The 15,053-nt window shown below is 46.6% G+C and overlaps 1 protein-coding gene across 1 annotated transcript in view; it reads right to left on the reverse strand.

Moving 5' to 3' along the window:
• Positions 1-271: 271 nt before the first annotated feature.
• Positions 272-15,053, reverse strand: part of LOC147916346 (aldehyde oxidase 1-like) — a 61,258-nt gene continuing 46,476 nt past the window's right edge. The window contains exons 25-35 of the mRNA XM_087435568.1: positions 14,551-14,742; positions 12,575-12,802; positions 11,026-11,121; positions 9,030-9,158; positions 8,224-8,276; positions 6,861-6,975; positions 3,882-3,947; positions 2,767-2,773; positions 1,991-2,172; positions 1,339-1,506; positions 272-427 (exon numbers count right to left, since the gene is read on the reverse strand). Of these exons, the coding sequence (XP_087291694.1) occupies positions 377-427; positions 1,339-1,506; positions 1,991-2,172; positions 2,767-2,773; positions 3,882-3,947; positions 6,861-6,975; positions 8,224-8,276; positions 9,030-9,158; positions 11,026-11,121; positions 12,575-12,802; positions 14,551-14,742 (1,287 nt within the window). The 3' untranslated portion in view covers positions 272-376. The remainder of the gene's footprint in view (positions 428-1,338; positions 1,507-1,990; positions 2,173-2,766; positions 2,774-3,881; positions 3,948-6,860; positions 6,976-8,223; positions 8,277-9,029; positions 9,159-11,025; positions 11,122-12,574; positions 12,803-14,550; positions 14,743-15,053) is intronic.

Below are 15,053 nucleotides of genomic sequence, written 5' to 3' on the forward strand. Positions count from 1 at the left end.
GTATTGAGAAAATTGCCTTTCAGCAGACAGTATAATTTCTGTTGGTGGATACAAGCCAAGTACACATCACGCACAAGCCATCATCTTCTATTCCGTTCAGCTGGATGGATTTAAGGCACAGAGTAGTGGAGAATATCATTCCAGAGGAAACCAGTTAGTATTTATGCCATTTAAAATATGATTTCTAAATCACTTAAGCATATCTATCAAATTTAAATGGAACATTTAAAATCAGTGTCATATAAAAGCCATATTCTGTGAAATGATTCGGAACTATGAAATTTGTCCTTCAGATCTAGCATCTCATAGTGCAGAGACCGGACAGATTGCTGTGTTGGAAAAGTCACCCCTTTTTTCTCAGAAGTTTGTATTTGACTCATATGAGTATATTCCAAGGAACATAGGATCCAGGTTCATCTCTTGGAATCTAGAATAAAAGAACAAATTTGGATGTTTGCAACTTGGAAAATGTTTGTGAGAGGCGAAAAGTAGCAAAATATAGAATAGGATAAAAAGTTCCCAGAGGGCACCCAGGACAATGGGAGGTCTTGGAAGGGCAGCCTGAGAATGTGGAGGCATCCATGAGAGGACCGGAGGGGGGCAGCTACAAGGGTCATCTCACCCTTGAAGGGGGACAAGTGAAAAGTGGAGTCAGTCTCTGTGTTTCTCCAGAGTGAAGAGGTGACTCGTGGGGCTTAGGAAAGGCTAGCGGGCTCCATAAGGAGCCAGCATAGGAGGGGGTGTAACAGGGGCTCTACTCCCAGTAGAAGGAACGACTTGTTGATAGTCAGAGAGGTCACTGTGATCGTCATGACTTCCTCCACAGTTAAAATCTCGTCACTGAAAATGACCAAGGGCAGCTGAGACGTTTCTCGGCAGCGGTGTCACAGGAGGGACTCCTGCTATTGGGGTCGGGCCAGAGAGAGCCCTTCCCACTCCGTGTTCAAACCAGGAACTGCCCACACCTTCCCAGTGGCCGTCTGTGGTGGAGGGAGAGAGACTGGTGGAGTGGCCCATATGCTTGGCCTGGGGGTCTTAGGTTCAGAGCACACTTCCTGAACTTCTGCTCCTGACCAAGGTGTTCTGGGAAGGGATCAAAACAAGGGAGGAACACACAACTGATGAATGAAGAATAACTTTCTTTCTCCAAATGCTGTAGACCTGAGCCCGACTGTGGGCCGGGCAGGGACGGGCTGATGACAAATGCAATCCAAGGGCCACTCTGCTCTTCTCCTGCTCAAATGCCCTTTTCTTCCATGGAAAGCCACCACGGTGGGTTAATGACACTGACCACAAGGACAGGGGACAAAAATCTAGAATTTCATGAGTAGAACGTACCATTTCTGTGAACTTATCTTCACAGGCCATTCTAATCTTCTCCGGGGTCAGTGGACTGTTGAGCTTCAAGGGTCCGCACAGGCCTCTCTCCTGTCGTGCTGCGTTCACCGCGTCATGGATGGCAAAAAACACCGAACACCCCAGGAACACCCCAGACTCACCCAAACCCTGGGAGGGAAACAAGTCAACTAGACTGTGACTCTCCTTCTCTGTATATGCATGTATATATACGGAGATGTGAATCTATAGGTACATATGTGTGTATATGCATACATAAAACATTCAATATTACATATGCAACTGTTTCCTTTAACAAAGTAATTTAACATTTTAACACAGTATTCTCATGCTTAGGATTCCAGCTTAAGGAAATGATCCCAGATGGAGAAGGCAGATATGGTTGCGAAGATGATTATTGCAAAACAAAAAATCAGGCAAAATGGTAACAGTAGTTTGTATTAGGGTCTAAGATGGAGTAATTTCTTTTTAATTTATAATGCTGTTAAATTAGTTCCTAATTAAAATGTTTAATAGGGGTTCTTCTTCTATAATCCTGGTAAAAACCCCAGACAACAAAGAGATGAATGAAGCCCACCGCACCCCCGACACAGATATCACACAAACATGCATTTATTCCTCGAGCAGACCTTACCTTAGACGAATACAGGGTATTTGAGTTTTGAGATGGAGGCAAAAAAGAAATGTGCAGCTCTGTGGGGACGTCACAGATGGCCGGGATTTTATATTGGTTTGGACCACGGCTGTACAGGACACCCTGAGGAGAATACTTCAGTTCCTCTATTGTATAGAGTCCCATGCCTTGAATAAACGCGCCTTCAACCCGAGGGAGGGAAAAAACACAACAATTTCCACAGATGAGAAAATACAGCAACAGTAGCACTTCACTTCATGCTGTTTGTTTGAATTTTTAAAATACCATTTAAGAGGGTTTTCAGCATGTCTTGGAGCACGTCTCTCAAAATTTACTTAAAAGTTTACTGAAAAGCATTTCTAAACTTATTCAGCGCTAAGTTCCAAGTCAAAAGACTTGAGTTTGAATCTCAGTTTGGCACTAAAATTATAGCCTGGAGCCCAAACGCCCTCATTTTTCCTGCCTGGGGACAGGGGACACCCTCTCTGCGGATCTGCCCACAGCCCCGAGCACAGAGGCTCCCAGGGCTGAGAATCCGGTCCTGTCATCCACCATCCTTGCTCCCCAGCTGGCGGGCCTCACGTCTCTGGACGCAGTTTCTTTGCTTGTAACAGGAAGGGTCTGAACCGTGTGCTCTCTAAGCTTCCACTACAGCTTTAAAATGCTCCAGTTCTCAGAGGTTTGCACGCGGCCAAAATTACCTCTCCACTCGTTTTTCTGACTTCTGGGTCTCTTCTTCCTTTACTTCCTTCCCGGGGCCATAGTGCCCCCCCCACCCCCACTCTCCATCCTCACTTCTGTCTACTGGCAGGATGTTCTTCTCTACCACGAGGTTAGAGGAATCTTCCTAAAAGTCCAGACCACGCCCCGGGCCAGTCACCTCCACCTACTTAGGTGCCTGTGTCCGCAGAGCCTTCACCAACCCGCCCTCTCTCATTCTCCCCCTCAACCTCACGGCCACGCCGCTGACACAGGCGCTCACCACTGCCATCAGCCCTCTCCTCAGCCGTGAACACACAGGTGCTGCATTTCACCTCTTTCTCTGTTGGTGCCTCAACCTCCCCACCCAGAAAGCCTTTCCCTGTTCATTCCTTGAATCCCTTGTCCACGCCCACCTCCTCCCTGAAGCCTGCTTGACTTCTCCAACCCACACATTCTCCCCATTCTCCAGCGACACAGGCGAGATCAGAGGGAGACTGCCCCAGATTATGTTCTCAATGGAGGTAGTGAGCGGAATGGCCCACAGGTGCGGGCAGGTAAAGACAGTGAGTGAGGCTTCCAGGTGGGTCTTGCATCCTAGAAGGAGAGCATGACTCTCTAAAGAGGCAGCCAGTTCACTTGTCCTCGTGGAAATGGAGCTCCAGTGAACTTGCTGTGTCCCAAGAGATGCTAGACATTTGAATATGTATGTAAAACAGCTTGTGATTTCTCAATCTTGCCAATTATTTCAAATTTAAACAAAAAATGCCTGCAGCCAATTAGACTACCTACCAATAGCTGCTGCTGTAACTGTGTGACGTTGTTACCCCAGCCCAACTGTACGCTCCTCGAAGCTCGAGTCAGTCACACGCCCAAGGCTCGGCGCTCAGCACAACATTCTGCTTCTACCCCAAGGTGTGGGCTCGTTTTGTCACCTCCAGGCTCAGTCCTGCCTCGTTCAAGCTCCCCAATCACAGACTGTATGTTTCTTCAAAAACTACCTAAAACACCCTAGTTTCCTGCCCAATTTTAAACAATAAGAGGTGTGAGTTCTGTGGCTGGCCTGAATAGAAAGATCTGATGACAGGGTAGAAAGATACAATGATGACCAAGCCGGATGGAAGGTTTTCCCTGCAGATCTCACAGCAGTTCTGGCTTTACAGAGAGGAAGGAGGCAGATCAGTGTACATACCTGGCCTCTGTCAAGGGCTGGATTTATACTGTAGCCAATATCCATGACAATGTCTGTTCTGATGTTCTAGTAACAACAACAACAAAAAATGTTTATTTTAATGAATACACTTATGGAGAAAAGCTGAGAAACAGTTCCTGCCAGGATGACCTTGGTATAGAATCTTTCTTTGGGCCACATTATATTTCAGGAGAAAGAAGCAACAAAAATTTTATTGTCTTACAAAGTTTATTATGTATAACTGTCAAAGACATATAAATAATCCACTGGCTTAAGCACTGATCGTTTTTCTTGGAAACAATAGGAGAGAAAAATATTTACTTGACTTTGAGTCCAGCTAAGCGATGCAACATATTGAGTTTAATCCACAACAACAGACATAACATGACACAGAAAACGTCGATGGCCCTCCGGACTCTTGGTTGAGAAACACTGTGGCTCCCACCCAACCCAACAGCCAGAGTCCAGGTGCTGGGTGACGTTTACTGAACCACAGAACTTGGTGCATCAGCAAAAATGTCCTTCAACTGCTATCTGCCGTTCTAGATTTTTCATTTTTAAAGCAGAAGATAAAATAAATCTGACAGTACAACTTCGTGACCAAAAGTTTCCTGATAACCTACAAATGAGGAGGAATACAACAGGCCCCACCAGGCTGCTGGTAACACCTTTGCTCTCCAGCAAGTCTGTCCCTTCTTTTATGTGACATAGTGGCTTCTGCCATGGCAAACAGATTCTACTTATGATCACTAACGGAACAAAGGAAACCCAAGAGTTTCCTTATTTGATCTGGGACTTTCATCCAACAGTTTTCTTAAGAAATCCGATAGTGATCCAGAACGTTTTACTAAAATAAAACCTCAGGAACTCACCTCTCTTATTTAAAGACACGGTGAAAACTGTCAAGTTCTCTTTGACACCATTTAGCAAGGCTGGCTTTCCAGGACACCAGTGGCCTCAGCGGGAGGTGAGGGCAGGTGCTCTCAAGGCTGCAGTGTTAGTGAAGCTTTTGTGTCAAAGCTGTGGACTTACAACCATTTGTCATTGTCTTTTGATAGGGCTGGAGAGAGATGTTCCAGGTTGTGGTAGCCAGCCTCCAAGATGGCCTTCAAGGATCCCCACCTCCTGGTATTAACACCCTTATGTGGCCCCCTCCCACACTCTACCAGGGTGGTTTGTGTGACCAGCAGGATACGGCAGAAGTGACAGTGCATCACCCCAATACTAGGCTATAAAAGACTGTGGCTTCTGTCGCTTCTGTCGTGGGTGCTCTCTCACTTGCTCATACTCTCTCTCTTTTTCCTTTGGACCAAATCACATGGCAGGGGACAGATTTCATGTCAGGAGGACACTGTGGCAACCTACAGAGAGGTCTATGGGGTAAAGAGTGGAAACCTCTGGCCAACAGCCGGTGAGAAACTGAGGCCTCCTGCCAACAGCCGTGTGATGGAGCTTGGAATCGGATTCTCCAGCCACCTTGAGATGGTTGCTTGATGGCAACCTTATGAGAAATCCTGAGCCAGAATCACCCAGATAAGCCACTCCAGACTCCTGACCCTCAGGAATGGTGTCAGGTAACACACATTTGCTATTTTCAGCTGCCAAGTTTGGGGGTAATTTGTTACACAGCAATAGATAACTAATATATAGCTGTAAGTTCAAAGCAAGGGAAATTTTGCAGGAATGAGAGCAATTCTGTCAACATGAGGAGAATGACTGAGAAACAGTCTCCAGGCAGGGCCCCGTTTTGCCTAGGGGTGATACCCAATCCAAGCTACAGACCTAGCTTTTGTGAGGGCATCTGATAAGACTATTTAATACATCTCTTAAGATTGTTTAAGTAAGTTATAAGAACACACCTTAAAATTTCATACCAAGGCTAATTATTGCCTTGTTCTTAGATCTTAACAAGGGCATATAGAAAACCCAAATGAGTAAGTTTCACCAACTTTTTCATTGAAGGAGAACGAATGCAGAAATCAGCATGAGAGAACTTTCTACTACACTCCCTAACACAGCACAGCTGCTCTGGCGTGACAATCATGCTTAAAGTGATCACTGTTTTGTGCCCGTCCAAGGTTCCCCAAAGAGACTGGTCTGAGTTAGAATCTAGACAACGCAGATTCTTGAGTGGGCAGGTTCAATAGAGGTGTAGATAATTTCAAAGATTAGGCTGACGACAGTTTAAAAAACATACATGCTGGAGACACATTAAATGAACACATACACCTCATCACATTGCAAGACGTAGTCACAAAGGATGTTTAGTAATACCAAGAACGAGAGCTTGCTTCTGGGTAGGTCTTTGGACAGATAAACACATGACAGTTGTGAGGGCATCACCGTCTCATTTAACGTATTGACGATCATTTACTATTATTGACCGTGGCCAGTTAAGTGGCTTCGTTTACCCCCAAAGGCCCAGCTACAAGAGGAGAAGCTGCATGAGTCCATGAAGGAGGAATGTGTGTGTCTGAGTGTGTGTGTGCGTCTCCTCCTAGCATCCTCTAAAAGCATAAAGATGCTCTTAAAACAAAAAGAGCAGGACCTAGCTGGATAAAAGATATCGAAAGCTGGCCACTAGCTTCCCCGGGCTGGCCCGTGGTCCTTGTTAGCAGATATGCTCATGAACTCCTCTAAGAAGGTCATATGATGGCAGCTCACAGAAGAGGTCAGGATTTCTGGTTGTCCCAGCAGTCTACAAGACGCTCCCTTTAGGCTGTGCTGCTTCCTTTAAGCGGTTTCTTTCCTGATTCCATGTAAAAGCACCAGGGAAATGAAGAAGAGAGGACACTGGTATTTTCCATGGAAGTAACCATGGCACCAAGGCAACAGCTGAGCTCCTATTCCTTCTGGGGACACAGAGAAATTACCCCTAGGCCAAAGTCATGGCGTTTCTACGGTGCACAGATTGACGGCAAATGCGGAATTGAGGTGTATCTAGGGCACAACTCGAAGACCCTCCCCATTGGTACTGACCTTATGAGCACCTGTCAGGCAGTCTATTTCCACCTCGGAACAGGCAGCTCCATAAACAAAGTATGCGAAAGGATGGCCTTCTCCTGTCTCCCAGTTCATGTTTGTCTCATATCCCCTGGAGGAAACAGAATTCTTGAGGAGTGTTGTTAAGTGATCAAGTCCCCTAATTGCAGACCATGATGAGTAAACAGACCCCTTAGGGGCTGTGCTCAATTTCTATGCACAGCAAACCAGAGGAGGACACTTGTGCAATGTTGGGCCAGCACATAATGCACGCAGTCAACCTATGAATAAATATATATTGACTTCTTTCTTATTAAACGTGCTTTGTCTGATAAAAGTATCCAATCGCTCCCTATCAATGAGTTCTTACGCCTGGAAGTTAGCTGCTGACTGTAGGATTATCTGTCCTATTGCTTTTGGCTAATAGTGGATCATGTAATCCTGTTGTCATCAGATTTGGGGAATTCAACCTGCATCTTACACCAAACACCACTTCAAAGGTGCACACTTGCCCACCTTTGTCTTTCTTTCCTCTGTCTTTCCGGCTCCAGGAGTCAGCTTCTGAGTAAAGGATCAGGCCCTTGCCTCTCATTCTTTGCCACTGCTCTGGTCTCCCTGGCCTGCTCTGCTCCCAGCTCTCCTCTAAGAACACCAAGTGAACGACCTGGTAAAAGAGGAGCACAGGCCAGCAGCTCGCCAGCCCTTTCCACCCTGCTCTCCTCTGCTCCCCGCAGCCTGTAGGGAGCCATGAACAATGCTTCCGGTGCTTACTCTTGAATGCCAGCCAGGGCCCTGGGACTCCCAGGACAACTGGCAAAGTGACAAAATCAGGTAAGACTCTCCGTATCACCCTGCTCTCTGATGGCCTTCACTCTCCATTAAAATAATTTGATAAATTGTTTCCCAAAGCATCTGAGTTCCAGTTGTTCCACACGTTGACAACACACAGTTATTGTCAAATTTGCTATTCTTTGCCAATCTAGACGGCGTGAAATGGTATCTATCTTATTATGGGTTTCATTTCCGTTTCCTCACCTTTGTTTCTTAATTTAAGGGATACACCAAGTTTCCAACAAAAGGTCAACCACTGCTGTGGGTTCCAAGCACCAACCCCAGAGAACCCTCTAGAACTGCCCACTACAACTTGAATCATCAATACAGCTGCATTTTATTTGCACGCCTATTTTTCCCAACAAAAACCCTTCTGGATATTTGGATTAAGTAGCAGCCAAATGTTCTTTCTAACAGTGGGTTAACGGAAGGTACAAATCAGTTTTTGCCAAAACTACAAACGGAAGTGAAACTCTTCCTCCAGAGCCCACCGCTGGTTTCCACAGGACGTTGTGAAGGGTCTTTGTACCTGAAGTATCCAGTCGCCGAGAGACTAATGCTTTCGTCAAAAGCGGCCTGCACCTGTGAAAGAAGAGTGAATGTGATGCAGTGAGCATGTTCAGAGTAAGAACCACCCAAGACCTCAATTGTACTGTTATTTTTTAGTTAAAATTATGATCATCATTTCATGCAAACACCAATTCCTAAACCGCATGATTTGTGCCATTACATCAGCTTATTTGAGAGCCTGTGGGCACACAGAGAAAGAGGAGACCAGCCCTGTAGGAGGTGTTGTGAGGGCTTCACGAGGTGGGGGGATGGGTGAGCTGGTCTTAGGACAGCCACCTGGGAGGGGGGCCTTGTAGCCACGCTGAGAGGTCACGACCTAACAGAAAAAGTGTTGACAAACCACCAGTCACTGTTTTAAAACACAGCAGATTTACTTTGTGGGAAAGCCCGCCCTGGCAGCACGCTTGGCTTGTCATCGCAAGGCTCTGACCAGAGGTGTGTGTCTGGGTCACAGCTGCGGTGTAACCGCCAGAGGGAAGTGGAAAGACACAGAGACATTTCTGAGTAGAAGTTAATTGACCTGATGACCAGTGAGACGTCAGGAGGGAGGGAGAAAAGAGGGGGCATTTCCAGCTCAGGGGAGCCGCTGGGGGCTGCAGCAGCAACAGGCCCGAGAAGGGGCTGGGTCCAGGCTGGCGGGGGTGGCGTCACCGAGACGAGTGGGAGGGAGATAAGAGCCAGATTCATTCTCAGCATCTTCTGAGCTCCACCCACGTACTTGGCCCTGATGGGTTAATGATTTGAGACCATTGCCATGATTTTTACCTTCACTGCCAACCCATTGAGATCCGCCACCAAGGATGCTCCAGAGGGATTTGTATTAGGGACGGTTTCCGTGCTGGTTCCACGCAGGTGGACACTAGACATCGGCATCCTTAATTCACGACTGGCCACCTGGATTTCAGAAGACAGTTTCTTTTCAAGCACTTTGCCTACTCATAGACCTGAGCACACGCCCACGCGGTAGCAGGTGTGTGAAGCCCTCATGCACGAAGGGGACAAGAGGACAGAACCATGAATTCCTCCAGCCACAAAAGCTCCTCTTTCTAAACACCCTGTCGCTAGTCTGGACCCTAAGCCCTGAGCACACATCTTTTTCTCTGACGTTCTTATGTGCGATAGCTCAGGAAGAGGAGGCGAGGCCACAAGCCAAGGCAGGAGGAAATGCCGCATGTCTTCATCATCACGAAATCAGCACCTTGGAGGCCTCTCCTACCACCGCGCTCTGCAAATTCTAGCAAAGCCCACCTTATCAGACAGGACATGCCTTATCCACATTTCTGGAGATGCTCCAGGAAAAGAGTGCCTCTTGTGACAAAGGACAATGGCCTTGGAAAAGCAGCAGCACCACGCGTGATCACAGAAGGAAATGGTGCTGGCGCCACTCGCTAACACAATGACTTAGCTGCTGCTTTGCTCTTCTTTGTTTTAGTGCTGGGAGCAACATCGCATTGCTAACTTCAGCTCATCCAAAATTCTCCTCTTTCCCGCAGTCAATATAGCTCAATAGAGTTTGCCCACAACGTGACAAGGACACAGGCATACAGAGCCCTTCCACATCATTGGCTTTCAGAAGACTGTCTACACAGAGTGCAGGGGCTTAGAACAAAGGTCTCTGGTGGCCCCATATGGAAAACACTGAAGTCTCACTCCCAAAATGGAGAAGATACGACCAACAACTCTCAAGTAGCTGATAATGTGAAAGAAAATATATATTCAATATCTCTATAATCAGTAAAATGCGAATCAAGGCAATAATGAGATACTATCATTCACCTATCAAATTTTCTAAGATTTTTTAACAATCTATAACACACAGTGTTGGTTAGTGGTGTAATGAGATGGATACCTTCTGGAAAACAATTTGGTAATATGTGGCAAATGAGTTATGACACACTTTGTGATGCAGTAATTCCATTTCTGGGAATCTATTATAAGAAAATAATCATTTATCCAATCACAGGTTTATGTACAAAAACAATCGTTGAAGTGTTCAACAACCGGGAATGGTTAAGTCAATTATACGAATATCCACGTGCAGCCATTAAACAGCATGATTGCAAAGAATTCTTAATGACAGGAGGAAGTCCTAACTCTGTTTAAGGAGAGGTGAACAAACCAGGATACACAATTACATAAATAGCTTGTTAGTGATTTTTTGAGAAAGAAAAAAAAACATGGAAAGACCCCCAAAGAGTGATTATCGTGAAGTGCTGGAACTGTGCAGGGTCTTTTTTATTATTCTAATTTTTTGCCTTTTCCAAATGTTCTATAATCTGTAATATTACTATTATGATTAGCAAAATAGAAAAGGTAGCTAATTATCTAAAGTAAATGAGCCAAAAGAAAATTGGTAAAGTTTGGTTAGAAATATCAATTGTGATTTATTTTATCAATTGTTCAGTGTTCTTACTATAAAAAGGGCAAGAAATAAGCAACACAACAGAATTTACACATCTTTTTATTACCCAGCAAAGGTTCAAAAAAGACAACGCTCTTGTTACTATATCCAAAGGAAAGCAGCAAACAGACAACCAACCTGCTTCAGCGATAAGACAACCTGAGACTCTTCTGCCCCATTTTTAGGAGGGTCAGTTACAAAACTGGCTTGTTTACCAGTTTTTGCTAACTGCCTAAGGGGTCAAGGCTAAAGTCTCCTACCCTTTTCATTTCGGAACAGAAAGTGTACATTCACAGTTTCTCTCTCACACACACGTCTACAAGCACACACCCAACTTAACCCACATATCTGCATTCTTACCTGGACCATTTTAGTGTGGACACCCTGCCCCATCTCGATTCCACCGTGAGTCACCAGCACAGACCCATCGAGATAAATGTGAACCAGGGCAGCAGCCTAAGGAAAAAAAGATGACAATAGTTTCATGATCTTTCTGAAGGATATTATCATATGCTTGTCAATTACACCTTCCCTGGAAAGGATCCCCACCATTCCACCACTGCCCACATATACACAGACGCTTCTCCCATCGCCCTGAGGGGGCTGAGCAGAGCAGGGCGGGGGCTGCCTCGTGATCCCCCCACAAGAGGCCAGGTTGTCTCTGGATGACTTTGAGTCTGGGGCAGGACGATTCTCCTTAAGCTACTATTTCCTCAGTGGGCATTTGAGACCACTGGTGCTTTCAAGGATCCCTCTGACCCGGGTGGACAACTATCTAGGTTTGGGGTTTGTTGGAGGAGGGTCGATGCAATGTTAAGTGCAGACAGGTTGGTCAGAGGGGGAAGAGTTGTTTATGTGAACGTATATTCCCGTAGCTGTAGGGATCTGTCCAAATAAGGTGGGACAGATAGGCATTAATGTCCTCCTGCAAACTGAGCTAAGCCCCTCTAAATCATCTTGGCACACAACGACAGTGCTTTAGAGTTGGAGGGGAACTTGGGAGTAGTCTTATCTAACTGTAGAGCTCCCCACGGGGATCCAGAAGGAACGAAACTAACAGAATTAAAGGCTGCTGTAATCAGAAACAGCCACACTCCGGGCTAAACGTGCTTTACAATCTATAAGAACGTGCCTCCTGTCAAGTCTGCCCCTGGAAAGCTGGGGGGTGTGGAGACGACCCAGGAGGCTGCGGAAAACAAGGATGATGCCTCACTGTGAGTACACACACACATATGTGTAAGAACGCAGATACTAGGGGTCCCACGTCACTGCTGCACAAAGAGCAAGAACAGAGCAGAGCACCAGCTGTTTGGGGTACGTTTCATTCAGGAATGAAGAGGTGGAAACAGCAAGCAGGGTTTAGCAACCAAGCAGGGAATTTATTACTCAGTTACAGAAATTAAACAAGAACGGATTTCCAGTCTTCATTTCACACGCTGAAAAAACTCCTAAAAAGCGTCATTAAAAAAGTGTATTAAAATGATTTACTTTTCTGGGTTTAGTTCACAACCCACCAAAAAGGGGAGGGGCACCAAATGCCTGGCAGCTTCCTGTTTCTATTTCTGGGTCAAGCGACACAGAATCACAGAGCGGCTGCAGCAGGAGTCTTGGTGGCCATCACTCCCACCTTCTCACTTCACACTCGAGCAATGTGGGGCCCAGAGCGAGTTGACTCAGCTGCTTAATGCCAGGGCCAGGAGTAGACACCAGGTCTCCCGATTTCCCCCAAGAATGCTTGTCACCAACCCTGGGGACGAGGGCAAAGGAGCTCTCGTCTCCTCTGGAGAAAGGCTAGTTCGATTGAGCACAACATTGGTGAGGGTGACAATCAGGCATTGCAACCATATGGCTTTCCACAGTAATGGAAAATTCCTCAACGCCTGTTGATGTTTCTGTTTGGAGAACTGACCTGACCAAGAGCAACTGCGGGAAAGCCGATAGGATACTTCAGGGGGATGATGGCCAGCCCTTTCTTCTTCCAGTAATTCTCCGAGTTGAATTTTTCTACAGCCACTTTCCTCAGGGAGTAGGAAGACTTGGCCATACATTCCTTCCAACACTGGATCAGGTTCTTGGCATTAATCTCCTGTTTGTAGGGTGTTTGGTCAATTTCACTGTACATGTTTATCGTTCGCACCTACAAAAGAAGAGATGGAAAGGTGGGGGGACTCGGCAGACCTAGTCTCTTCCGTCCACGTCCTCCTAGTCAAATTCTGCTCACCCTATTAGGCCCAGACTGAGTGCTATCACTCCTTGTTGAAGCCTTGCCCATGCATAATGGTCTCATCTTCCCCTGCTCGGAGCCTCTATCAAATATGTTAGCACTTACATGCTTTCTGTGCTGCTCTTGTGTAAGTTCAAAGGAAGGAATCCTTTCCTTATATGTCTTATGTAACTCAACCCAGTCCGGCACACTGTACTCTTAATTCTAGTTGCATTTGTGAATGTCTGTTGGAAGGTCATGCTGAACTTAATCTCCAGGCCACATAAGCTACGGGATTTGGATCATTCAGATGCTGGGGCAAGATAAGACCACTCACTTCCCAAACAGGAAAATAGGAAAGTTCATTTAAATATAACCCATAACTAGGATGAAGAACAATTTAAAAGATTCTATCACAGACATCTGAAGCCATGAGTAGAATTCTTCCTGAATTCCCAGAATTGGGGACTTATGGCTCCATCCGAGAACTAAAGGCGCCAAGTGCCTCACATTCTCGGTTGAGAAAACTCTCATCAGTGTGGCCAGAGACCTCCCAAGCTGACAGGGCCATTACAGACATGTACTCTCCCCATCCCCCTAAAAAACATTCCCCCATCACTATAAAAGGAAGACTGGAAATTACTGAGCTGTGGCACTGGGGGAGCAGTGTTTTTAAGGGTGCCTATTGTCTCCTCTAACTTCCCCGGGATGAAGGGAGGTCATTACCTGGCTCTCCTCCCTCGTGCTACCAAATGTGACACAACGTCTGACAGAGGCTGTGATGAGATGGCCAGGAAGGGAGGGGCAAGGGCCCCCCACAAGTTCAAGAGACATAAAGAAGATGGCTCCTGCCTATGGACGCAGAGTCCAATGTTGGAGAGGGAGAGGGTAGAGGAACTCGGGACTGGGGCTTTCCAAGGATTGCTACAGCAGGGGGCAAAGAGGCGTGGCCATCAGGGAACTCTGCCTGAGGTGCCAGCTGAGGGCCACTGGGAGATTAGCCCGCCCTCACAGGGGGCTGTCGATTGCTGAGAGAGCTGGCAGAGATGGAGCCCCAGACACCTTGCTTGAAAAGCGGCTACAGCGAACCAAGGAGAGGACAGAGAGCTTGCTGGGGAGATGCTGTTTTCTCTGGTCCTTCTCTCCCCCCACCTCAGCACCACAGCAGAGGGAGCAGGGGTGAGAGCACACCCGGCGTCTCTCCATCCTAACTCCACTCCAGGATTCCGGGTGGAAGAGGCGCAGGGAAGGGAACAGAGCTTGTTAATGAATGAAATTGGGACAGAGACTTAAAGAACAGACAGGAGACGATTTCAGTAACTGAAATGACTGAAACCTTGTGACAGCTGCTTGAGATGTTAAGGAAGCAGGGATAGAGGGTTCGACAGAACCTGTGGACAGCAGCTATGGCCCCAACCCATGGAGACATCTCACTAAACACGTTAGAATCCAACACTCACTCCTCAGTATCTTCTGTCTCCAGGATGTTGGGGAAGGAGCCCGAGTAAGATGAGGACCTCTGCACTGTGGAGTCCTGGCTCTGTACTAACTAGTCAGCTGGGTTCCCTCCGGCAAATCATTTCACCCCACTCGATCTCCAATTCCTCAACCTGCATGACCCCCATGGCCCTCCCACTGCTGGAATTCGAGGTCCTTCCTGTGTGAGACTAATTCAGCATTACCTTCTCAGGGGACAACCCACATCTGGCTGCGACTTCCGTGATGCAGGATTCGGTGATCAGCCCCGCCTGGGGGAAGCCAAACCCGCGCAGAGCCGTGTTGGATGGAAGGTTGGTTCTGCACGCCCGGGCCCAGCAGCGCAGGTTGGGAAACTTGTAAGCATTTTCCACTTTCAGAACTCCCTCTTCTATCAGCTGAGGAAATCCAGAGTCGATGTGACAAGACCCTCATCCTCCCGTACCTGTTTACCATCCTGAGACCTCAGACCAAAACCCAGCCAGAAGTGACCGACGAACCCTCTCTACATATTAAACATGCTGAAATACACCCACGTCCCCAATTAAATGCGTTTTTCTATAAAATAATTTTTAAGGGTTTGAATAATTTATCTTGGGAAATCATTATTTTTGATTTTCATATTTTAGGGCTAGTGCATTTTTTCCAGGTTTCAAACGTTTCCAAAAGCCTTTGAAGCATCAACAGGTCCTAAACACTGGGTCTACAG

This window comes from Ceratotherium simum, chromosome 9, assembly GCF_057802395.1.
Source record: "Ceratotherium simum simum isolate JZ-2026a chromosome 9, ASM5780239v1, whole genome shotgun sequence".
NCBI classification, from domain to species: domain Eukaryota; kingdom Metazoa; phylum Chordata; class Mammalia; order Perissodactyla; family Rhinocerotidae; genus Ceratotherium; species Ceratotherium simum.